Source organism: Leucopleurus acutus, assembly GCF_964270905.1.
Source record: "Leucopleurus acutus genome assembly, chromosome: 10".
Taxonomy (NCBI): domain Eukaryota; kingdom Metazoa; phylum Chordata; class Mammalia; order Artiodactyla; family Delphinidae; genus Leucopleurus; species Leucopleurus acutus.
This window is the reverse complement of record NC_139153.1, coordinates 21,557,234-21,582,694: the sequence shown is the minus strand read 5'-3', so window position 1 is coordinate 21,582,694 and position 25,461 is coordinate 21,557,234. Positions and strand designations below refer to the sequence as shown.

General features: G+C 42.8%; 2 protein-coding genes across 4 annotated transcripts in view; one reads left to right on the top strand and one right to left on the bottom strand.

Moving 5' to 3' along the window:
• FRMD4B (FERM domain containing 4B) overlaps positions 1-25,461 on the bottom strand; it is a 336,715-nt gene that overhangs the window by 171,241 nt on the left and 140,013 nt on the right. The gene's annotated exons all lie outside the window — the stretch shown is intronic.
• LOC309967017 (cytochrome c-like) overlaps positions 12,937-25,461 on the top strand; it is a gene marked incomplete at both ends in the record, with an annotated part of 74,148 nt that continues 61,623 nt past the window's right edge. Inside the window, one exon of the mRNA XM_082847453.1 lies at positions 12,937-13,194. Within this exon, the coding sequence (XP_082703579.1) occupies positions 12,937-13,194 (258 nt within the window). The remainder of the gene's footprint in view (positions 13,195-25,461) is intronic.

Genomic DNA, 25,461 nt, shown 5'->3' with positions numbered 1-25,461 from the left:
ACCAGTCCCCTCACAGTGGCTAGAGCGAGCGTCTTAAAATGTAAAGCAGATCCCTTTGTTCATTTGGTCAAGAACTATTTCCGAAGGAGTATTAGGTTCCGGCACTGAGGATACCACAGTGAACAAAGCAAAGTTTCTGCATGCCTTCAGCTAACCTTCTGGTCGGGGAAACACAATAAGCACATAAGCAAATAAATTCCTAACGTCAGGTGGTGACGGGGTTACAGCGAAGAATAAAGCAGGATACGAGAGCAGTCAGGGGTGGCCTCTCTGTTTGGATGGTGTCTGAAGAAGGACCTGCAGGGAGTGAGGGGGGGAAGCACGCCACAGGAACCTCTGGGTGACAAAGTTATAGGCAGAGAAAACGCCAAGGGCAAAGGCTCTGAGCTTGGAATGTGCTTGGCGGGGTTGAAGGGACAGCAAAGAGGTCAGCGCTGCTGGAGGACACTTAGAGAGAAAAAGAAAGTTGGAAGTTGAGACCAGAGGTTGACGCAGCTCACAGACACAAGAACAGATTAGTGGTTGCCAGGGCGGGGTTGGAGGGTGGGAGAAATGGGTGAAGGGGATCAAAGGTACCAACTTCCTGTTATAAAATAAATAAGTCACGGGGCTGTAATGTAGCACGTGGCAACTATAGTTAATAATACCGTATTGTATATTTGAAAGTTGCTAAGAGAGTAGATCTTAAAAGCTCTCATCACAAGAAAAGAATATTTGTAACGACGTGAGGTGATGGATGTTAACTAGACATGTTGTGATCATTTCACAATATATACAAATATCGAATCATTATGCTGTACATTTGAAACCAATATAATGTTACATGTCAATTGCACCACAGTAACCAAATAAATAAATACAGTGAATATAATGCTAATACTAATAATAATAAAAAAACCAGAGGGCTTCCCTGGTGGCTCAGTGGTTGAGAGTCCGCCTGCCGATGCAGGGGACACGGGTTCGTGCCCCGGTCCGGGAAGATCCCACATGCCGCGGAGCGGCTGGGCCCGTGAGCCATGGCCGCTGAGCCTGCGCGTCCGGAGCCTGTGCTCCGCAACGGGAGAGGCCACAACAGTGACAGGCCCGCGTACCGCAAAAAAAAAAAAAAAAAAAAAGATCAGAAGTTGAGCACGTTTGCTGTGGGTAGGTGGTGGAGGAACGCAGAGAAGGGGATGCCAATTACACAGGGTCTTGTAGGTTCGGTGAGACTGGCTTTTTCTGAGTTGGGAAGTCATTAGAGGGTTCTGAACGGGACAATGACACGATCTGACTTATTTTTAACAAAATCGCTCTGGAGGCTGGGTTGGGAATAGACTATATAGAGGGAAAATGGCACTAGTTATTCAGTCTCAATGAGTTTATTAATACCTGCTCTAGTTATTCAGTCTCAGTGAGTTTATTAATACCTGCTCTGGCTACAGGTTTTGGTAGAGGCAGAGATTAGAGACTGGGAAAGTCCTAGGAAGGACTCCATGAAGGCAAATGTAGAAAAGGAAGAGGCTGAATGGTTTGCAAACTAAGCCCATTCCATACCACGGCTGAGGGAATGGAACTTGGATTTACACAGATCTGAGCTCCCCCTCTTTGCACTCGGCTAAGTGACTTGACAGCGCTAAACAATTTCCACATCTGCCACATGGGTTTCATAGTACCTATTTCATGTCGTTGTTAGGAGAACTAAGTGAAATGGTGAAAATGAAATGCTTAGGGAATAGGGAATTCAGTGGTTAGGATGCAGCGCTTTCACTGCTAAGGGGCCAGGTTCGATCCCTGGTCAGGGAACTAAGATCCCGCAAGCCGTGCAGCACGGCCAAAAAAAATTCTTCGCACTATGTTTGACAACATAGAAAATGTTCATTAAGTAGAAATGACACTTCTTAACTGCTCACTGTGAGCCAGGCACCCTAGCGAGACCTTTATTACATGATCTTGTGTTGTCCTCTCAACAACCCTGAGAGGCAGGCACTATTACCATCCCCATCACATATGCGAGAAAAGGAGGCACCAAGAGATCACGTAACTTGCCCACGTCACACAGCTAGTAAATGTGGGTGTTTGGGCTTAATTCCTGGTCACAGTTTGCACTTATCACAACTAGCATGACAACTTTAGGCTTAGGATCAACTTTGTGAAGGGATCCAAATGTTTACCTTTTCTCAATCCATGTCATTTCTAACTTTTACAACAAACTTAAAATGTAGATCTTATTTTATCTTTCGTATAAGAAACAAGTTCAGAGCAATTAAGTAGCGTGGCTCAAGGTCACACAGCTGGTAAGTGATGAAGCCTTGATTTGTTACCCAGCTCCAACTGACTAAAGCCCATTCTATTGCCCTATTTTGTCAAGGCTCTTTTCTTTCTTAGCTAATAAGCATCTAATCAAAGTTTAATGAGACTGACTAATTCCTGTAAAAATATTTGCTGGCTACATTACCCAAGGGTAGCACGATGCCTATAATAACAGGGTCTCCTTGGCCGTTGCAAATTTAAGAGTCATATCAGAAGAAAGCTTATACAGATGAGAAAGACAGCAGTCAGTGGGGACCCAGGGCCTTTATGCATGAGAGTCTAGGGCTCTTAAGGAGTGGGGCTCAGGGTAGAGAGGGAGAAAGTTTAATGGCTTTCTGTTGGAGAGACAGAAATAAAACAACTAAACAGTTGTGAGAATCTTTGCTTTCATAGAATAAACCAAAAAGACAACAGCATTAGCATGCCAGAGTCTCCTGATAAAATGCTGTGCCATGAAACCATGTGAGCACAATGTCTCTGTGCAGTGGTCAGCGGGCCCCTTTCCTGCTTGCTACATTAGACTATAGTTCTTAATCCAGAGGGGAGGGGAGGAAGGAGGAGACAAGGCTTCTGCAGATTTTAGAAGCTCCAAAGGCTATGCATATGCATAAGTGGTAGAGCACTGCACAGATGAAGATAATTATTCATGAGGGATTCATCCATCCATCCAACCATCAATCCACCCATTAATCTATCCATCCAACCATCTGCCCATCTGTCCATCCATCCACACCTTTGTCCATCCACCCATCCATCCAAGCATCCACACATATATCTAACACTGTTTTCAGTGCTTTTAAATATTAGTGCACTTGATTTTTATAACAATCCCAGAAGCATAACTCTTTAAGGGAATTCCATAATTAACTATTTTATGGCAGAAAAAAATTTAATGAGAAAAATCTCAGAGAACTCACATGGCTAACAAAAGGTGAGTTAGGATTTGAATTCAGGAAGTTTATAGACTTCATTTTTAAGCACTCAGCTATGTTTTCACCCAATGTTGATTGAGCAAATAAGTAAATAAATGAGGTACTATCTTTATGTATCTCTCTAATAAATAAAGCAGCAAGTCAGTGGCAAGAGGCTAAGCACTGGAGTCAGCTAGAGCTCTGTTCAAATTCCAGCATCATGTTTTATTAGCTATTAAGTATATAAAACCAATAAAGTGGGATTTATGATATCATTTTGAAGAGTTATTATAAGGACAGAAATAAGGCACAACATCTAATAAAGCTAAAAACCTAGCAAGTCTCCCTTTTCGTATATACCCTAGAGCAGGGGTCCTCAACTCCCGGGACTGCTACCAGTCCGTGGCCTGTTAGGAACCGGGCCGCACAGCAGGAGGTGAGTGGCGGATGAGCAAGCGAAGCTTCATCTGTATTTACAGCCGCTCCCCATCGCTCGCGTTACCACCTGAGCTCCGCCTCCTGTCAGATCAGCATAGGCATTAGATTCTGGTAGGAGCGTGAACCCTACTGCGAACTGCGCATGCCAGGGATCTAGGTTGCGTACTCCTTATGAGAATCTAATGCCTGATGATCTGAGGTGGAGCTGAGGCAGTGATGCTAGCGCTGGGGAGCGGCTGCAAATACAGCAGAGAGGTTTGACTGCACAGAGACCATAATAAATCAATTGCTTGCGGACTCATATCAAAACCCTATCAGTGAGTGGTGAGTGAAAACAAGCTCAGGGCTCCCACTGATTCTGCATTACGGTGAGTTGTATAGTTATTTCATCATATATTACAATGTAATAGTAATAGAAATAAAGTGCACAATAAATGTAATGGGCTTGAGTCATCCCGAAACCATCCACCCTGCCCCGGTCCATGGAAAAATTGTCTTCCATGAAACCGGTCCCTGGTGCCAGAAAGGTTGGGGACCGCTGCCCTAGAGAAGCTCTTGCTCACAAGCACAAAGAGACAATACAAAAATTTCAGTGTAGTATCTTGGGACACTGAAAATTTGTAAGCAACCTAAATGCCCATCAACAAGAGATTGGTATGTTTAATGCAATGGAATATGAGGGTTAAAATGACTTTAGAGATAAATTCCAAAAGCCTATTGAGAGAAAAATAAGGTAGCAGAATGACACATCCTTACATAAATTTTACAGACACGAAAATAATATATACTGTTTATAGATACAAACACATGTGGCAGAATGATGAAAATATGCCTGGGAATGAAAAACACGAATTTCAGAACAGGACTATTTTTAGGGAGAAAGGAAAGGTATAAAGGTGGTTTCAACTGATTCTGTAAAATTTTATTATATTACAAAAAAAGTATCTGGAGCAAACATGGCAAAATGTTGAGATGCCTTAAAACTGAGTGGTGGGTGCATGGGTTTTTACCTATATTATCCTTTATGTTTTTGTATATTGAAATCTTCCCCAAATGATATCTTTCTTAAAAAAAGATAATACATGTAAAGTGCCATGCACAAGGCACAGCACAAAGCAGTTACTTAATAATTAGCAGCTATTAGTCAAGTCAAGACACGAAGACTGTATAAAAGCCCTAGTTAAGGAGAAAATAGTTATTTAAGCAATGCGCTTTGCCCAAACACAAAATTCAAGAAACTAAAAACGATCAGGACATTAGGGGAAAACGGTACTGTTTAATTTACCATAGTTACCAGCCTCTTTCATGGCAAAAGTTTATTTCAAGGACGCCAGAATTTTTATCTTTTCTGTATGTACATATACACACACATGTATGTAATTACTTATGGATATTAATTTCAATTTTCTTATCCCATTTGATCATTCACACTTTTCCATAACAACCAAATTGGACATCACGAATATAACATTCAGAATAAACGTAAGTAGGGGACGAACAGGAAGTTATTTCACGCTGCAGCTCCACCAAGAAAAGACAGAAGGAGGAAAACAAACACCAACTTGACAAGGCAGGAGAGTCTATTCTTAACTTGGTGTTTTCCAAGCTGTACAACAAAGGTTCAAAAATGCTTTTTAGAGATCCTAAGACTGATCTGTTGATCTTAAATCATACAGTCTTTTAGAAATTTATTGATGCCAAGTGATGGACTCAAACATTAAGACAGTTTTCTTTCTCACTTTGGGGTATCTGAGCATCCCAATTTCCTGCCATAAAATCCTAGTCTTTGGTTACCTGAAAATATAGAAGATGAATTTCCTCAGTGATAAGTGGACTCATATGTCATTTATCAACCAAGTCTTTGCTTCTTTCTGTATGTGTTGCTACTATGAACTGACTCTATGGTTGCCCAACTCCTTCAACAGAATGTAGGATCTAGCTGGGAGACCGCCCTGATTGTCAGGCCATGTTTTAAACCTAGATCCTACATCCTTCACATCAATGCAATCCTTACTCTACTTCCTTCCCGCTGGCCCTGCTGCAGTCCAGGCTTTGATGTGAATACCTGTTGGGCAGACATTTGTAGAAGATGCAGTCTGATGAGCTGCCCAGACTTATTGCATCAGCTGTCTGGATTTTTTTGAGCTCTTAGCCCCTCTGGGAACTGCTGTTCCTTAAAGAGAGCTGCCTACTTCAAGGTCACACCGCTTATACAAGGGCAACCCATCTCTAATGAGGCTTGATGAAGGTTGGGGGGAAATCCAGCCCTCTCCTTCCAACTGGGGACAACTCTCAGCTTCAGGGCTACCTGTGAGGTCAGCTGAGGTCTTTGGTGAGCCTGAACTGTCACCCAATCTCTCCCTCTGCTCAGTCCTACTTCTTTCTATTCCCTTCTACACTGTTGATCCTCAGAGCACTCTCCAGTAAACTTCCTGCTTGTTAATCTCTGTTTCAGAGTCTGCTTCCTAAGGAACCAAATCTGCACCAGCATTCACGCTGTTCCATGGAAGGACTGCTTTTCCTGCCTCCTGTGGTTGAGTGAGTAACGTGACCAGCTCTGACCAATGTCTTGAGACAAGTGACACGAGCTACTTAGAGGCCAAGCATTGCATTGCCAATGCAAAGCCCTGAAAAGCTCTTCACTCTCTATCATGGCAACTGGCAATGTTCCGGAACATTCTGTGAGCCTGAGTGACAGTGATGAGCAGAGCTTCCAGCCAACCTGTGAATGGACAGGTAGTGTAAACCAAAAATAAACCTTTATTTCTTTAACCCATTAGGATCCTGGGGCTGTTTGTTGCCGCAGTAAAATCTATCCTATCCTGAGTAACACACTGACATCACTACAGGCCTCCTAACTTCCTCCCCTGTCCTGCCTCCACTATGCCACCCTCTTCCAAATCTATCAGCCTCACCACTACCAGGGACAGTTCTAACTTAACCTGTCCCCCACCCCCAAAGTTCTGAAGAAAAACATCAAATCCTAATCTTAAAATAAAAGATCATTCAAGTTGAATGTTATTCTCAATTAAAATCTGCCTGTCTGGGCTTTCCTGGTGGCGCAGTGGTTGGGAGTCCACCTGCCGAAGCAGGGGACACGGGTTCGTGCCCCGGTCCGGGAAGATCCCACATGCCGCAGAGCAGCTGGGCCCGTGAGCCATGGCCGCTGAGCCTGCACGTACGGAGCCTGTGCTCCGCAACGGGAGAGGCCACAACAGTGAGAGACCCGCGTACCGCAAAAAAAAAAAAAAAATCTGCCTGTCTGTCTATGACTTTGACTCTGTCTCTTTCTTTCCTCATCAGCCTGAAAAAACTCTTTATAACACGCCCCCCCACCGACCAGAGCCTTGTTTCCTCATGCCTGAAATGCACGTCTGCCTTTCTTAGTCTATCTAACTCTTACTTGTCCTTCCGACTTCTGCCTGAGAATCACCCCTGTAGGAAGCTTCCTTGGCTCCCATGCCCTCCCCTTTTGCTTCACTCCTGTCTGACGGAAACTCCCTTCACTATGCACCTAGAGGACCCAGGTAAAGCCCTTGCACAGAGGTTATTTTCTTAACTGTCTCCCCTACTTGACAACAGATTCCTTGAGGGCAGGAAATAATCTATTTGACTTTGTGTTGCTAACACCTTGGCATAACAACTGGGACACGGTAAGCACCTGATAATTATTTTATGTATGAATAAACGGCCAAATGAATCAATCGATCTATAACTCCAATCATGTTCTACAACGCAGGACCTAGAAAAGGTAAACTGAACACTGATCCTGAATATTTGTTTATTAATTTCCTAGTGACTGGGTTTTTTAAGAGAAAGTTCTTCCATATTCCTTCAAGTTCTATTTTTCCATGACTGAATTCTAAACTTTCCTTCTTCTAGCATTCTCTGCCCAACATATTGTTTTTGTCTAGTCTGGAAATTGGCAAACTTTCTCTGTAAAGAGCCCGATAGTAAATATTTTCGGCTGTGTGGCCAATACAGTCTTTGTATCAACTATTCAACTCTAAGTAGTTGAGTGACAACTACTCAATTCTGCCATTGTAGTTTGAAAGCGGCCATGGACAACGTGTAAATGAATGAGCAGGGCTGCATGCCAATAAAACTTTATTTACAAAACCAGGAGGTAGGCCAGTTTTCTCCTGTGCATTGTATTGGGTTGGCCGAAAAACCCAAACAAACTTTATGGCCAACCCAATAACTTGTCAGCCTCCCTTCTAGTCTGTATAATTCAGGAGGCTGTGGAGAGTGGAGGGCGGGGGCAAGCAAAGGATATATGGTTTGACATGTACACAGGTCACTGAAGGCTCAGTAAAGGATTGCCATTTGGGGGACTTGGTCTTTCATAACCAATGCAGTGGGATGAAAAGTTCAGGTGTTACCAATTTATGAATCATCAGAGTCTTGGAATATAAAGAGATTATCTCCTTAGAGACCCTACTGCTAGCTCCTGTGACCTCCTAGATTTTTTGTATGGGCCTTAAAAAAATTGTGGGTTTACTGTGTAGAACACAAGCTCAGATACCCAAGGTCCACCCTACATCCACTGCTGTGGGAGATTCCACAGTCTCTCTCACCGCACATCTTTGCGTGCAAAGATGGGAATTCAGTTTCCACAGAACTAGTCTCACTTATAAAAACAACAGTAAAACCCTAAGCTACCCTTTATCGAGTACCTTCTATGGGTCTGGTGTTAAGCCCTTTGCATATCCAAGAGCTAACATTTACTGAGTACTCGCTTCTGCCACGCAGAGCACTCAGTATTATACACACGATCTCATGAATTTTTTACACTACCCATAATGCCAGGACTACAGTTCTCCCCTCTTACCCAGGAGGGAATGAGGTTCAGAGAGAAAAAGCAATTTGCTCAAGGTCAGATGTGCTCAATTTTGAGCAAACAGCCTCTGCTGTGATCTGCCCGGCATGCCACCCCTCACTGCCAGCTACCTGTGCAGTGGAACTGACCCAGCCTCTTAGGGTCCCTTAAGTACCCTAGATTCTGTTCAAGTTGCCCCTACTGGGGGCGATTACTCCATTCAGGGTTTGCAAGAAATTCTACCTTTGAGACGTTGGAGATGAAGGGAAAACTTAATTCCAAGTAACAAACTGAGGGCTTCATTCGACCGTGTCACACTTGATAAAAAGCAAAGGGTGTTGATCCTTTTTCAACAACATTCTTCCATCATTTTCCACCTCAACTGTTTGTTAAATCTATTTAATTGTGATAACGCAACCCATCCGGGCAAGATAAAAGCAGGAGAGATATATCAGCTTTTAATATTCAGCCCTAAGTGGAAGGTGAATGTCCCATGTCTGCTACTCCAACCACATTCAAACCTTCACTCATCAAGTGAGTCTTTGTTAAAAGACAGCCTCAGTGCAGCCTCAGTCTGCTTTTTATTTAGTCACATGACTACAGAAATGCCTTATAGCTAGTATCTTAATTATTCATGGTTTCTGGCAAATTAAGTCTCTTGCCTCTCCAATATCTAGAAATGGAGGAAGTGTTCAATTCCAAAGAACTTATGTCTTCCCGACCGTGCCGGCGAGGCAATAATGTGGTTGTCAAGTTCCTTATGAATAGGCAGAGATCTTATTTCACTTATAGTATATGAATAAACAAAACACCCCCGGGGACTGTCAGGTATTTCGTGTAATGGATATCTCCCACCCCACCCTTTCTCTCTAGAGTGATTGAATCCTGGGTGTTTTTTTACAAACAAGACTATTCAGACTAGAAGCAAGAAATTGACACCTTTTTATCATCAAGATGATAAAAAATTGGGTTCAATAAAATATGTAACCCTGTGGTGTTTCCAATTCACATGCCAGAAACTTGAGCAGTATAATGGAACATTCCTCTCTGTTTTAGAATTCATAATTATGGGATAGCAATGCTGGTATTCTAATGATGGGCCCCCTAACCCCGTAACTCAAATAAATTACTGTTGCAAAATACTTACAAATGTATTTGTGCATCAATCTTTGTACTTATCTTGAAAAATAATCATTTTATTTAAACAGCATAAGAATCTCATTATCTGAGATTCTAATAATGCAGATACAGTGGACACTGCATCCCTCCCCCCATTGCCTGGCAGCCATGTGGTCTGGGCGGGGCCAACCTCACTGCGGGCTTCAGAAATGGGTCTGCACTGGCCTAAGCCAATCAATGTAATTCAGGGTCTCTCAACCTTTGTATTCGTTATCACTCCCTTAAGGAGCCTCTGAAGATATTTTTTTGTTTGCTAGCCACCTCACTCCCCCCAAAATTCTAACGCCATAAGTACACTGTAGATCTGTTTACGTATTGTATGTATACCTGTGCTTTGTACATAAAGACTAAGATTTTTTTTTTTGCCCCCCCTCCCATCCTTACGAAATGATTTTTGCCTGTTGGGGGCCATATCATTCCCTTTGAGAATGCATGAATTACAATCCCATTCCCTGTGCCAATCAGTGCATGGCATTGGCGGTGGGCACAGACTCTAAACTGACCCATCAGAATGCAAACCGGGGAATTTTTTTTGATAGTTGGTGGCTTTGAAACATTCTCTTTCTTTCTATATGGGTTGATACATGGGTCTAAGCCCCAGAACTGCTTTAGCTGTCTGCTATCATGAGGAAAGAAAACAGCTGAAGATACATGAACAAGACAGGATTGAAAGAATCATGGGGAACAACTATAGTGCCCTGATCCTACTGCTAGATTTTTCAGTTGCATCCAAAGTCCCTACTTTTTATTCTGTAGGTTAATTTGAGTTCATTTTCCTATTACAATAAAAATACCCCAACTGATAGAGCAGATAACATTTACTGAATGTTTCCTAAGCTCTTGGTACTGTCAATTAATTTTAATATCAACCTCTGTGGTTAGTACTATTGTATTTCCCATTTTATAAACAATGAAACTAAAGCACAGTAAAATTAAGTAACTCATCCATGATCATACACAGGCAGAGGTAGGATTTATCCTATCCTCTGTCTATTTAACTTGGAGTATAAGGTATTAACCACTTCATTTTACTGCCATTCTGTTCTATACAATTTACGTTAGTACCTTCTTGTTGAAATTTGAAAGGCATTAAAGGAAACGGTATTTCTTTGCTAACAACTGTGTTGTACAATTTAAAAATCTAGAGTTCTCTCAAGTTTTAAAATATTTTCAAGTTTTCTCCAAAGACACAAACCTTGGAGATCATTTTCTGCTTAAGACTCAATACTCATAAAATGGCCATGGTTGTTTTAGATGTTCCCTCTTATCATTATGAGAGGGTACTGGCTCAGCCACTATCCATTTTACGGAAGAGAAAACCTGTAGTTCAGTTGGTTAGTCCTTCAAGTCGCTGTTCTGCTTAAAAATAATTATTGATCAACCTCGTAAAGAACTCGTGGGGTCTCAGGTTTCTGGAAGCGTCATTTTTGAATTGGTCACTACCAGTAGAAGAGGTAAGCCATAAGTCCCCTGAGCCTTTGGGGAGAGCGGCATGAAGGCTGAATGGTTGGCCACAGTACTTGTGCTCTCCTTTTGAAAGTTTCTCAAATGTTAAAAAGTGAAAACAAAAGTGTATCAGGGCCACTTCTCCTACAGACCAAACTGAACAATGATTTCCCAAAAGAGAAAAAGGCTGAGAGGCAGACACACCTCTGGCTCCAAAAAGCTAGGTGATCTGGGTAATGTGGCCAGATGGGCTATATCCACAGCTCCATAATCCTCTCAAACCACCACATGCTGCCCCGGTTCTCAACCTGGCTTTTGGATTCTTTCAAAACGCAAGACATCTCAGACATGTTATCCAAAGCAGGAGTCGGGAAAGCACAAAGTATAATGTTCCTCACATTTTAACAAGGATGATACGGATGTCAGGGATGACAAGGGGACGCTGATTTTTTAGATGCCCACAGTTTAACCGCAGGTGCCGGTCTTTTAATTTTGCCTGATTGATGGAAGACAATGGCTTATCAACACCAGAAGCTTGATCACATATGGGACTCAATACAATGCGATATGAATCACAGCCATATGGAGAATGTGGTCAGAGTAGGGAGAATCCAAGAACTGCAACAAAGCTAATTCTACATCACAGGAAAGAAAACGTGCCACTACATTCTATAGTAAACACCAGGTGTAATCTTCCTAAAGGCAATGTAGATTATTTTTTAAACCTGAAAAATATTAACAACCAAAGCACAGGACCTTTAAATCCACAAACGACTGTTTAAAAAATATGAAGGGAAGCTGTAGCCCCAGAGAGACTGAGCAAAGTTGCTGCATTTTTTGCCTGCAGGATGGGACCTAGCAGAGAAATAAAGAGGCTGTGTTATATGACAGGGAGTAAATCCAAACGTAAGCATTCCAACGCTCAGCCAGGCCACCCCTCCCTTCCCCAGCCCGTCATCCTCCTGCAAAGTGTTCACAATTTGCTGTCCTTCCTTCCAAAAGCCAGTAGACACAATCAGCTTTTCCTGGCTCTGCCTTGCAAGTTGGGGCTGCCCGAAGGAAAGCTGAAATAAAATCAAAGGGAAGAATGCAAATCCATTCAGACCCTTCTGACCATAAACTGGTGTGAAATCCTTGCTCCGTGAAATGCCTACCTTCACCCCAATGAAATGAAAAAGAAGGAATCATGTGAATGTCAAGAGTTGCTCCCTGCAGACGCTCTGCTGCTAAGATACACCATCACTCGCTAATAGATGTCTGCAAAGCCAGGGACTAATTCACAAGTGCCCCCCATGCCCGATGGGGAAAATTCACAAGCTCTGTCAGGCAACGGTTACCCACAGCTGCTGAGCTTTTGACCCAAGAGGCGAGCAGCCCGATAGGAGTTGAAAAAGAGAGCGGTGGAAGGAGAGGGACAATAAAATCATACAGGTGGAACCAACCGGCTTCCCACGAGCGCCAGGCATCCCGCTAGGGCCCTCAGGCGCCGCGGTCCCCGGCTCACCTGGTACACGTCCCGCAGTCCGCACCACGTCCGCAGCACCTGGTGGCAAGCCCGCAGCCTCTCTGTGTACCATCTCCGCAGCGTGGACACGGTCAAGTTCCACACGAAGCGGCTGCCGCTGAACAGCAGGTCCTCCACTCCGCACATGAACACCGAGGCCATGCCTCCTCAGTCCCTCTGAACCCGGGCAGGGGGTGGGGTGCCGGCGGCTCCCGCAGCTGCAGCGCTGCGAGCCCGATCGCAGCGGCCCCACCGCCTGGGCTCCCGACGCCGGCTTCTGTGGACCGCCGGGGGTCAAGCCTTCCCCCAAACTGGTCTTTCACGGTGCGTGCTGGCCTGGCTCCGGCGGCATGCCCCGAGATTGGGCGCCCGCCAACCAACGGCTGCGGCGGGCACACAGAAGCCCAGTGTCCACCCCGCCCTCTCGCTGGCGGCGCCGAGCGAGCTGCGCTAAGCTCCGCCAGGCGAGCCCTCGGCGCTCCCGGGTCGCTGGAAGCCCGGGCCGGCGAGGACTCCCCCTGGCGCTCCCCGAGTGCGCTGGGCAGCGGGGGGAGTGGAGCAACTCTTTGCAGGCAGACGAGAGCGCTGCATTTCAGCGCACTGGGCTTGCACGTCCTGCACACACCACACACGCGCGCGCGCACACACACCAGCCCCAATCTCCGAATCCGCTTTGGGAAGCACCTTACTTTACACTACAGGGTCTTTGCTTGGCCTCTGTTCACATGATAAATATCTCTGGGCAGCCACAGATACAGGAGGAAAAAAAAAATCCTCCGAAGCAGCCCTTTGGACCCCACTCGGGGGAACAGCCCTGAGTGTTTCCTTGGTTGTGCTTCACCAAGAGGTGAAGATAACAGTCTCTGAGCAACAGCGTGTGCGTGACTGCAGAACCTGCCTTCGCTCCTAACTTGAGGGTCTCAGAGAAAATGACAACCTGCCTACTGTTGCCAGCCGGAAAGCAGGATCGCACACCCCGCACACTGTGCTAATTCCAACGCAGCAGTCAGTTCATGAGAAACACAAAGAGCGTTCTTGGTCTCTGGCAAATAGCTTCCAGTTAGTATCTGTTGGGAAGCAGAAGCTCACAAGAGATTCCTTGGGTTGGTTCTGGAAAATTCAGCTTCTGGACATGTGTAGCAGCAGCTACTAGCACAAACCTGCACAGATAGTTTATTCTTGACTCAAAACCAAAGGAAGGTGTTCCACCACTCACAGTCACCAAATAATTCATGTTTTGTTTTTTTAAAGTTCTCCCCCAAGAACTGATATTGCCAAAGGCATTTGCAAAAAAGAGCCCAAGGAGTCCCACATGCTACCAGGCTCTATTTTCCTTTGGAATATGTGTAGATTTCAGTCCCAAATAATTGTAAAACATTGCTCACAGCAAAAGTACTGCAGCAAATTTCAGGATGTTGTTTTTTCCTGAATCCATCTGTAGGACAATCATCTGTATTTTACTGGCAGTTTCACACCTAGGCTGTTATCTGTGCTATTAAGTGGCAGAAAGGTAAAAGTGCCAAAGCTTTTCTCCCGAACTAGCTCAGAAGGCTTCAGAAGAGATTATCGACAAGTAAATCAGCTTTATTTCAGGTTTCAAATGTGCCTTTGGAATCTTAATTCAGGTGAAAGTCACCCAGTGAAAAGAGAACACAAAAATCTGTCCTCAAAGCGCCTACTGTTTTCAAAGTGACCATAATTGGGAAACTCTTAAAAGATGTTTCTTTTCTTACTTTTTACTTCTTTTATTACTAATGAAATTGCCTAAGAGTTTTTTTTGTTGAATTAGTTAATAGGACAAAAGACCCGATCCAAGATTTGCAAACCTTTCTTCACAGTAAATCTGCTCCATGTGTTCCTTAGTATTAGCACTCTGATATTTTCCAAGATAATGGTCACACTGTTTACACAGAATCAGGAAATACTAGGTCCCACTGAGTCAAAAGACAATGAACCAAGTACACTTTGAAAATGAAATGTCATCCTTCTAATGGAAAACTACCGAACTTCAAAACTGGCTTGCGAGTACGAGTGGATGATGGTGGTACATTTCTATTCTTTTTAATGATGCAGTGAGACCGTGTTCTCGGAAATCGGCAGCCAAGGGAATACCGAATAAAACCTACAACAGGTCATTTATCTCCGTCTCGTGACACTATTCTCTCACAAGAGATGCTCCAGAAACACCATGGCTATTATCTGTGCATAGGCCTAATGTCAGTGGTCAATTCCAACTTCAGTGGTTTGCATTCAAGGTTTTCAAAGTCAGTGCTTACACTATTTTCTAGAAAAATTGGATGTGGCAGAACAGGGGTCCTCAAAGTGTAGTCCCTGAACTGGCAGCATCAACATCACTTGGGAACTTGTTAGAGATACAAGCTCTTGGGCCCCCTCCAGAATCAGGGTGCGGTCAGGGATCTGAGGTGTCACTTGGCCTCTGGGGGATTCTGACTCTAAAGATGGAGAAGCGCTATTGCAGGGCACGGGCATTAGGAGCTAAGTGTCCTAAGAGACTTAACTCCCTGCTCCTTAAAATAAATAAATAAGTAAATAAATTTACTTATTTATTTTTTTAAAAAAGACCTGTGGCACTTTGTACAAGCTCCTTAAAGCCACAAAGCCTCAGTGTACTCATCTATAAAACAGGGATAATATCAGAATCTACTACATAGCAACTGGGGAAAGATTAAGTAAAATATGCTGTATAAAGTGTTTAGTATATGGCTGGCAAAAAGTGAGCGCCCAAAGAAAACAGTGATCACCACCACCAAAATCAGGAATTGTTTCATTTTTTTGGTACCTAGATAAAACAGTATTCGTAAAATATGTTTAAAAAAAAATGTCAACTAATTATCTACATCTGTTTTCTTATCCCTTTCTGTGTGTTGGAGGTTAAAGTTGACTTGTTTTTGAAGGAGCAGTTCTTTCACTTTCTTCAAGTTCCCCAAAAAATTCTTTGGAGCTAGCTCTTCTCCATCACACAGCCAGCCTTTCTTGAGGACCCGGAGAAGCAGGAGATGCTCCAAGCTAGATGCAAGATAAGAAAAGACATTTTCTTCCCACCAATATAAACATGGACGCTTCTTCTTATCCAAACAGCTTTCTTCTCCTGCAGCAGGAGAAGTTCAAAGCTCTAGGCAGAGATAGCTTTTAGAGGGAAGGAAAAGTAAGTTCTTCACACCAGGGGCCGACAGTGGGTGGCAACTGAACCCAGGCGTGGAACAGTGGAGAAAAGAGCCACCCAATTGCGGCATCTTTCTGAAAATGGACAAGCCACGTGGCACAAACCAGATCCCAGACACACACCCTTGAAGCTGGTCTAAAATTTCCTGTGGAAAGGGAGATAAATCAAGCTGTCTTCAAAATTATCTTGTCTTTTCTTTTTCTTTTTTTAATTTAAGGAGAGGATTTTTTTTTTCCTCTACAGCATCAGAGTTCCCTGCAATACCCTGTAATTTCCTGCAGCTCTCTCTGGAGGCTTAAAAAGATGCTTCAGGTGACAGCATGGCTCATACTCCTGGGAGTTCTGCTGCAGACGTAAAAAGAGAAATTGTCATTATCCCCGAGGCTCCCGTAGGTTCTCCTCTGAGCAATCCGCAGGAAGAAGAGCACAGTGCTAAGAAGACAGCACAAAATGCTAACCCCTGTCTCTAGAAAGAGATAAGCAGTTCTATCGCAGCGGCTTCCAGGGGTCCCCTCTGCCCATCAAAAAGACAGAGTCCATCAAATGCCTGTGGATATTTTTAAAACTCTCCTCTCTCCACAGCTGAAGAGCCAGTGTGGCTAAATTCTGACAGGTCACGTCTGACACAGGGCTTGAGGGGGACGAAAACAAGGTCTGGTTCGGTGGCTCTCAATCAGGGGCAATTTTGCAACCCTGCCTACAAAGGCATTTTTGGTTGTCACACCTCGGGGATGCTAGTGGCGTCTAGTGGGTAGAGGGATGCTGGTAAACATCCTACAGTGCCCAGGGCAGCCTCCACGACAAAGAACTCTCCTGCCCCAAATGTCAGTGGTGTGGAGACTGAGGAACCTTGGTCTAGTTCAACCCCACAGCCTGCTCTTCCTCTCAGAGGACTGGTGGGGAAACATTCTTCCCTCTTGATGTTTTCTCCCAAAAGGCAGACTGGAGATGCAACAATCACTCTATAATGGTATTCACACACTCACCAAGAGCTGTAATGGACTCAAAGCCCATCGAGAAGGAACTGGAATGACATTTCCTATCATTTACACCTACCTTTTTTTTTTTGGATATTTATCATAAAAATAAGAAATAGTCATTTTCACCATAAGCTTTGTATCTTTTGGCACTTTAATTTTTGGCCTTATCATTTCCTTTAAATCACAGGCTGCTTAGTAGGGCTGAAGGCTTTCTTTGGCACATGACAAAAACAATTCCCCCTATATCAACCCCAAGGTGGAATGCTGATGCCTCCAGCGGGCCTTGAGTTGCTACAGAAGTCTCTCATCGCCTCAAAAGGGGCAAAGGTGCCCCCTTTGGTCCACTTTTCACTGCTAGACTGTCAACTTTTTTTTTAATATACAATACTCTTTATTGTAAATTCCATATAGCCAATTAATCAGTAAGTCAAAGGCAGCTTTCACTGATTTTTTAAAATATTTATTTATTTATTTTGCTGTGTCGGGTCTTAGTGGCGGCACGCGGGGTATTTTGTTTTGGCACGCAGGCTCAGTAGTTGCGGCACGCAGGCTTTGTTGCCCCGTGGCACGTGGGATCTTAGTTCCCCGACCAGAGATCGAACCTGCATCCCCTGCATTGGAAGGCGGATTCTTAACGACTGGACCACCAAGGAAGTCCCCAGACTGTCAGTTTTCTGAGGAGTGCCTACAGGTGAGTGGAGGCGGGGTGGCTGGATGGTCCCTCCTTGTGCAGGAGTGTACCCCACGCACTGGAAAATGTTTAGTGACCTTGGGCTCTGCTCACCACACGCCAGTAGTGTCCCCAGTCATTATGACATCAACAACAAAAAGCACCTCCACACACTTCCAATTACTCCAGGTGGGGTGGTAGCCAAGTCCACTCAGAAACCACTGGCAGAAGTAGGGAAAACGCCTTATTCATATTTGTTCCCCCAGTGGCTGGCACATAACAGGCCATCAATCAATGGTTCTTGACCTGACAAATGAATGACTCTTTGTCTCAAGCGTGAATATAGAAAGAAGTTCATCCATTCCCAAAACACACTCTTGTTCATTAAAAAATTACGTATTGACTTTGCAGTACGTGTCAGGCAGGGAACTGAGCACTTAGAACACACTAGGCAAAACAGAGAGGATTTCTGTCTAAGTGGGTCTTAGAGAAGGGAGAGAAAGGCAGACATCTGAACAAGTAATATAGAGGAAGCAGGCAGAGCCTCACAGGGTTATAAAAGAGACATGTGATGGAAGCTGGGGGCGGGGGAGGACCAGGGAAGGCCTCGCGGAGGACGTGACACCGTGACACCGCAGCTGAGACCTGAAGGCTGAGGAGGGCGGAGCCAGGTGACAGGAGAGGGGGGACACAATAGTGGTCCAAGGCGGCATGAGCTGTAAGAATGAGGGCTCCATGGCTCTATAGCAAGAGGGATCTCAGACTCGTGGGACTTGAGGGGAAGGGTGAGAGAGAGCGCTTGAGAAGCAGCAGAGCACGGAAGCCCAGCTGCAAGGCAGCTGCAAAATTCCAAGGGTGACAAGGAAGGGCTTACCTAGGAATGGCTACATAATAAAGTCAACAGGTCCCCCGGAACAGGGCTTCAATATGCACATGGGGTGAGAGTTTGGTGGGCAAACGTGCCCTTTTCAACGCAAGCACCTCTTGTGGCCTCTGGGAGGACTGCCCAGCTGTGCAGAGGCAGTCTACCCCAACAGGGGGTCTGCATGCCCCTCCCCGCTTCTACATCTTGCCCCAAGGAGAAGGCAGGAGGGCCAGTGGGACACAAGTTCTGCTTCAATCTCACTTGGGCCAAAGGCAAAGTGTTCTTGTTCCTCCCTCCTCTCCTGCTTTTTTCTCTCTTCCCTTCCTCGGGCTGAGCGAGCCAGGAGCATCTTCGGTCTTGGCCTCCAGCGGCAGGAGGTGGACGGCAGCATGCAGAAGTCATGGAATCCTGAAGGGTAGGGTACCTGTCATTATCACCATCACCCAAGGCTGACCAGTAGGTTGGCTTAGTTCTGCAGCTGCCTTTAGGACTTTGAATGGCTTTTTGGCATCATAAAGGGCTAAAACCACTACAAACTAAACAATATCCAGCACCAAGGCATCTATCCATCTTCTTTTCCTCGGCAAACTCATTCCACTCATAGAAGGAAAACAACAAAACAAAACTTTCTCGTCTTTCCTCAAAAACCTCACCTGTTCTTTTATTAAATCAAATTCTCCTTGCTCAAAGGAAAGAGGAGGATGCTATCTCCACTGCATGGAGTGGGGCATGCATATTAGATCCTGCATTGTATCCCTTTTTACTAGTTAATCCACTAAGAGATACTGGAGATTTTTGCCAGATCAGATTTTAGAATTCATCAGTGTAGATGAGAAAGCACTTGAAGGACCATGAAGGTTCCAAGGAAGCCCACGTAGATCAGCGGGTAAGGGCTGACCTTCCTCCTCTTCTTTTTTGTTTTGTTTATAACTTTTCTATTTATTATGTATTTAAAGCATTTTCAAATACTTTGTTTTTCTTTTTTTTGCATTTTATTTTTATTAAAAAATTGTTTTAATTTTAAAAAAAGTTTTATTGGAGTATAGTTGATTTACAATGTTGTGTTAGTTTCTGCTGTACAGCATAGTGAATCAGTTATACGTATACACATATCCACTTTTTTTTAGATTCTTTTCCATATAGGTCATTACAAAGTATTAAGTAGCATTCCCTGTGCTATACAGTAGGTTCTTATTAGTTATCTATTTTATATATAGTAGTGTGTATATGGGCTGACCTTCTTCAAAGAAGAAATAGTATCAATCTTGTGACTTATCTCCACCCCCATAATTTATCACCTTTTATTTATACTTAATTTACATGCACACCAACAATGACAAAAATAAAATAGTAATAAATTGGTCTATATAGCACCCTTTTCTAAATAAATAAAGGCAGCTCCACACATATTATCAGTTGATTTGCACAATATTCTCCCAAGGTCAAATGGAGAAAGGTATTGCTGGCCCCATTTCATGGATAAAGAAACTGAGACACAGAAAATCTGGGTGATTTGCTGAAGATCTGTGGAAAAAAGCATTTAAAAGCATCTTAAATAGCACAGCTGCTAATTTTTCAGTCCTTCTACTTTAATTGAGAAATAAAAGGACTTTTTGGTATTTATAAGTTATCATTTGTTTTGGCCTCACACTAAAATTTATAGGGTACAGGGGGCTCTAGGACTTACTTATTATCCAGGAACTTAATGTGACAAAATGTCCACCCTTTGGGTTTACCCAATTTAAATAAGAATAAAACAATGAGAAGGAAAAGAAAATCTATAAAGAAAAGTAACTGAATTTTTTATGGGAGATAAGAAAGCAGTGACTTAAAACCCAATGACCGGAACTTCCCTGGTGGCGCAATGGTTAAGAATTCACCTGCTAATGCAAGGGACACAGGTTCAAGCCCTGGTCTGGGAAGATCCCATATGCCACAGAGCAACTAAGCCCGTGTGCCACAACTACTGAGCCTGCACTCTAGAGCCCACGAGCCACAACTACTGAAGCCCGCGTGCCTAGAGCCCGTGCTCCGCAACAAGAGAAGCCACCGCAATGAGAAGCCCGCGCACCACAACGAAGAGTAGCCCCCGCTCACCACAGCTAGAGAAAGCCTGCGTACATCAACGAAGACCCAATGCAGTCAAAAATAAATAAATAAATTTATTAAAGAAAAAAAACAACAATGACCTTCACTCCTATACAATAAATGGTAGAAGGAAAAAAAGGATAAATGAAAAATCTTGACTTTCCAAAGATTAACAGATAATTGTAGTAAAATGAGAAACAGAAATCAGCCAAGATCAATGGCCTTCAAAGTAGTAAAAACTCTCAAGGCCAGGAATACTCTGGCTAGCAAACAAACATGGGCAACAGGTTATAAATATAGATCATTTCTCCATTATTACTAAAAACTACAGAATAATTTGGTAGGATTATTGTTAGGAACTTCAACTATTTGGCCCGTTAGCAGTAAGAGCAAAATAAAAGCAAAGTTTAGCATCCAAAAAAAAAAAAAAAAGATATAAGAGTATTTCTTGTGTCTTGCCATCCTAAAGTTAATTTGAAGTGGGTAGTAGCAACATACTGTTTTCAACTATAAAATGAATTGTCTACAAGAAGCTAAAGAGGCCAAAAGCAGTAAGCTACACACCTGAAGGATTGTGAATATTGTATAAAGTTGAGAAAGCACTTGTGTATTTTTTAGACCAAGAGTTCAGGGAGCTCCAGGCAGTATTCGACAGGAATGAAGAGAAGAACTACACGATCTGGTCTTGAGTCAATAACAGAGGAAGAAAATAGGTTTTATTTCTGAAGGACCTAGCACCAAAGAAATTTAAGGTAGACCTCCTTACCCTAAAAAGATCCATTATTATTTCAGTCTGGTGGACTTAACAGATAATCTTGGTTTATTTTTTATATGTTTATGTATTTTGGCAAATAGTGTTGGTCGTCTATCCATTAGCCATTTACCCCCTTTTCAGAGACTCTGATTTTGTGGGTGGCCATTTTCTATGCCCCTGGGATGAAGTATGATTGGTCTAAGGGAAGGCATGACACCCCATTCAAGCAATAAGCTATAAAGTGAAGATTTCTAAAGGGTTCTGGAAAAGATTTTCCTCTTCAAAGAGCTGGAACAACACAAGAATTTTTTGAGCACATTCCCTGACTCCTGCTTGGGACACTGTCATATGAAGACACAATGCTTTGAGCTACAGCAGCCATCTTGTGACCAAGAGGACAGGTGTTAACAGCAAATATAGTAGAAAAGAGGGTGGTAAAAAAGCCCAGGTCCTTGATGACATTGTTTAGATATCAAACCAACTCAGCAGCAGCCTATTTTCAGATGACTTGTAATGAGATGTAAACAACAAATGACCTTACATAGTTTAAGCTACTTTCAGTTGGGTGTTTTGTTACTTTTCAATAGATCACATTTTAAAACTTACTACAAAGCTACAGTAATCAAGACAGTGTGGTACTGGCATAAGGGCAGACAAACAGATCAATGAAATAGAATCAAGAATCCAGAAATAAACCCTCACATTTATGGTCAACTGATTTTTGACAAAAGTTGCAATATCATTCAATGGGAAAGCACAGTCTTTTCAACAAGTGGTGCTGGGACAACTGGAGAGCCACATGCAAAAGAATGAATCTGAACCCCTACCTCACACCGTGTACAAAAATTAACACAGACCGAAGAACTAAAAGTAAGAGCTAAATCTATAAAATTCTTCGAAAAAAACATAACTGTGTATCTTTGTGATACTGAATCTGGCTGTGGTTTCTTAGCTATGCCAGGAAGAGCATAAGTAACATAAAAATAAACTGGATTTCATCAAAATTTAAAACTTTTGTGTTTCAAAGAATTCTATGAAAAAAAGATGAAAAGACAAGCCACTGACTGGGAGGAAATATTTGTAAATCTTATATCTGAAAAGGAACTTATATCCTGAATATAAAAGGAACTACAACTCAATCACAAAAAGATAAATAGCCCAATTTAAAAATGGGCAAAAGATTTGAATATACATTCCTTTAAAACAGATATACGAATGCCTAGTAAGCACAGGAAAAGGCACTCAACATCATTAATCATTAGGGAACTGCAAATCAAAACCACACTAATATACCCACTTCATATCTACTAGAATGGCTATGATCAAAACACGGACAGTAAAAATTGTTGGTGAGGCTATGGAAAAACTGGGACCCTCATAGACTACTGGTGGTAATGTGAAATTGTGCAGCTGCTGTGGAAAAGACTGCCGATTTCTCAAAAGGTTAAACAGAATTTCCATGTGTCCCAGCAATTCCATTCCTAGGTATACATCTGAAAGAGGTGAAAACAGGTGTTTAAAAAAAGGCTTAAACACAAATGTTCATAGCACTGCTACTCAGAATAACTGAAAGGTGTAAACAAGCCACATGTCTATCAGCAGATGAACAGATTAAAAAAAACCCAGCAGGGCTTCCCTGGTGGCGCGGTGGTTGGGAGTCCGCCTGCCGATGCAGGGGACGCGGGTTCGTGCCCCGGTCCGGGAAGATCCCACATGCCGCGGAGCGGCTGGGCCCGTGAGCCATGGCCGCTGAGCCTGCGCGTCTGGAGCCTGTGCTCCGCAGCGGGAGAGGCCACAACAGTGAGAGGCCCGCGTACAGCAAAAAAAAAAAAAAAAACCCAGCATATCCATATAATGTAATAACTATTTAGCAATAAAAAGGAATGAAGTATATACGCAAGGGAATTGAAAATATTTGCTCACATAAAAACTTGGACATAAACGTTCATAGCAACATTATTCCTAAGAGCCAAAAAGTGGAAACAACTCAAATGTCACTTGATTAGTGGATACATAACACGTGGTATAGCTATATAATGGAATATTATCAGCCATAAAAAGGAATTAAGTACTGACACATGCTACAACATGGATGAGTCTTGAAAACACAAGAATTAAAAAAAGTTAGACAAAGAGGCCATATACCCATAAAGACAGAAGGTAGATTAGTGGTTGCCAAGGGACTGAGGGGATAGAATGAGAGGGACTGCCAGGGAGTATGGAGTTTCTTTGGGGGATAATGAAAATGATCTAGAATTGAATAGTGGTGATAGTTGCACAACCTTGTGAATATACTAAAAACCACTGAACTGTACCTTTAAAAGGGTAGATTTTGTGGTGTGCGAATAAATAAAAATCAATCAAGAATAAATAATCAAGCAATCAGTAAAAAGTAAATAACTAAAAAAAAAGATACATGCTACGACATGGATGAATCTCAAAATCACTATGCTAAGTGCAAGAAGCCAGTCATAAAAGACCACACATTTTATGATTCCATTTATATAAAATCTCCAGATTAGGCAAATCTATAGAGATAGAAAGTAGATTAGTGGTTGCCTAGGGCTAAGGGAGTTTGGAGGGAGGGGTGGAGGAAATGAGTCGACTGCTAATGAGCACGGGGTTTTTTTTTTTTAAGACAATGAAAATGTTCTAAAGTTAGAGTACAGTGATGGTTGCATAACTTCATAAATACACTAAAAGCCATTGAACTGTATACTTTAAACAGGTGAGTTTTATGGTATGTGAATTATATCTCAAAAAGAAGTAAAAAAAACCTTAAGCCTTTATCGATGTTTGCTAAATATTCTACTATGAGCATGCGACACTTAACATCTTCAGAAAAAGGGGTGAACAATTTTCTTGACTGGAAAAAAGCACCTATCATACAAAACAAAGTAAAAATGAGGGCAGGAGAAAAGTACTGCATATGAACTCCGTTTTGAAACTGACTGTATGCATATAGGAAAAAACTAGAGAAAAATAGATCAAATTATCGATAGTAGTGATTTCTGAGTTGGCATCACTGGATGATTTTAATTTATTTTGGGCGAGGCTTTCTTTTTCTGGTTTTCTATATCAGCACACATTACTTTTCAATTTCTAATTTTGAATTGCACATGTAATCATATAAAAGCTATTCAGTGAATGAAACATAAGCCTCTCTCTCATCCTTGTGCACCAGCTCCTCATTTCCAGAGCTGCCATGTAAGACTGCTCAAGTTGTTTACTGCACAAGGACATCTGGCTGAGGCAGTGAGTGGAGGTTATAATCTAGCCTGGGCTCCGCTGGATAAGCCATAACTCATGGCTCTGAGGAAAGAGTCCTTTTCATCTTAACCACATGAAAAATGCTATGTAGATGGCAGCCCTGCCCTTCTCCTTCTCCCAAGGGCTACCATCATGCCTAGTTCCTCGTATACCCCTCCAGACATAGTTTATGCTATTTAAACATAGACTGTAGTATGTAGGTAAAAATTATTCAAAAAGAATTTTAAAATAGCAGGAAAAGGCAATATAATATAATCAGAATTCAAGTACTTCTAGAGAAGTCTTTCAAGGTAGCATGGTAAAATTGGATGTAAGGGAAGAAAAGCATATTTTGAACAAACAAGTCTTAAAGAAAAAATTCTAAGTGCAACAATTGTTGGGTTGTTTTCCACCTTAACAGTCCACAATTCACACACATTGTTTAAGCAGCACATGAGACTGGTTGTACCCATTGCCAAGCGGGTTGATATTTGGTACTTCACTCACCACACTCGCCACGGCTTAGAAGGGCATGGTGGTGTGCCTGTGGTCCAGCTTCTACCGGGGAAAGCTTTAGGATGAGTCTGCTGAGAAACCTGAGAGTGAGTGTCCCCACGTGAAAGCTGGTACTTCCATTTCATTCACTCTCCTGTCCTTCAAAACAGAGAGCATTGCTCGAACAGAAATCCTAGGGCACTCTATTAATTTGTACTCTAACATCTGTATATTCCCTCTACTTGAGGGAAGTGATGGTTACATTAGTAAATAATTCAAATTACCAGAACTGATTACAAGACTTTCCCTGTCACTCTCAATAACCTTTTCAGCTATTGTCTTCTGTTTCAGGTTTCGCCTCATTACAGAAGGCCATTCTGGTCTTCTTTGGGGTTCCAACTCTTTTGCCTCGGGCTTTTCATGTTTGCTGTTCCTTCATTCCTGAACATTCTTTTCCACCCCAGGATTTCATCCAATAAACCCCTCATTTATCTTTCAAGACTTAGCTTGAAAGTTGGTCTCCTGAAGCAGGTGCAGGTTCCATCACAGCAGCTTAATCCTTCCTTCTCATAATATCCATCATGTTTACA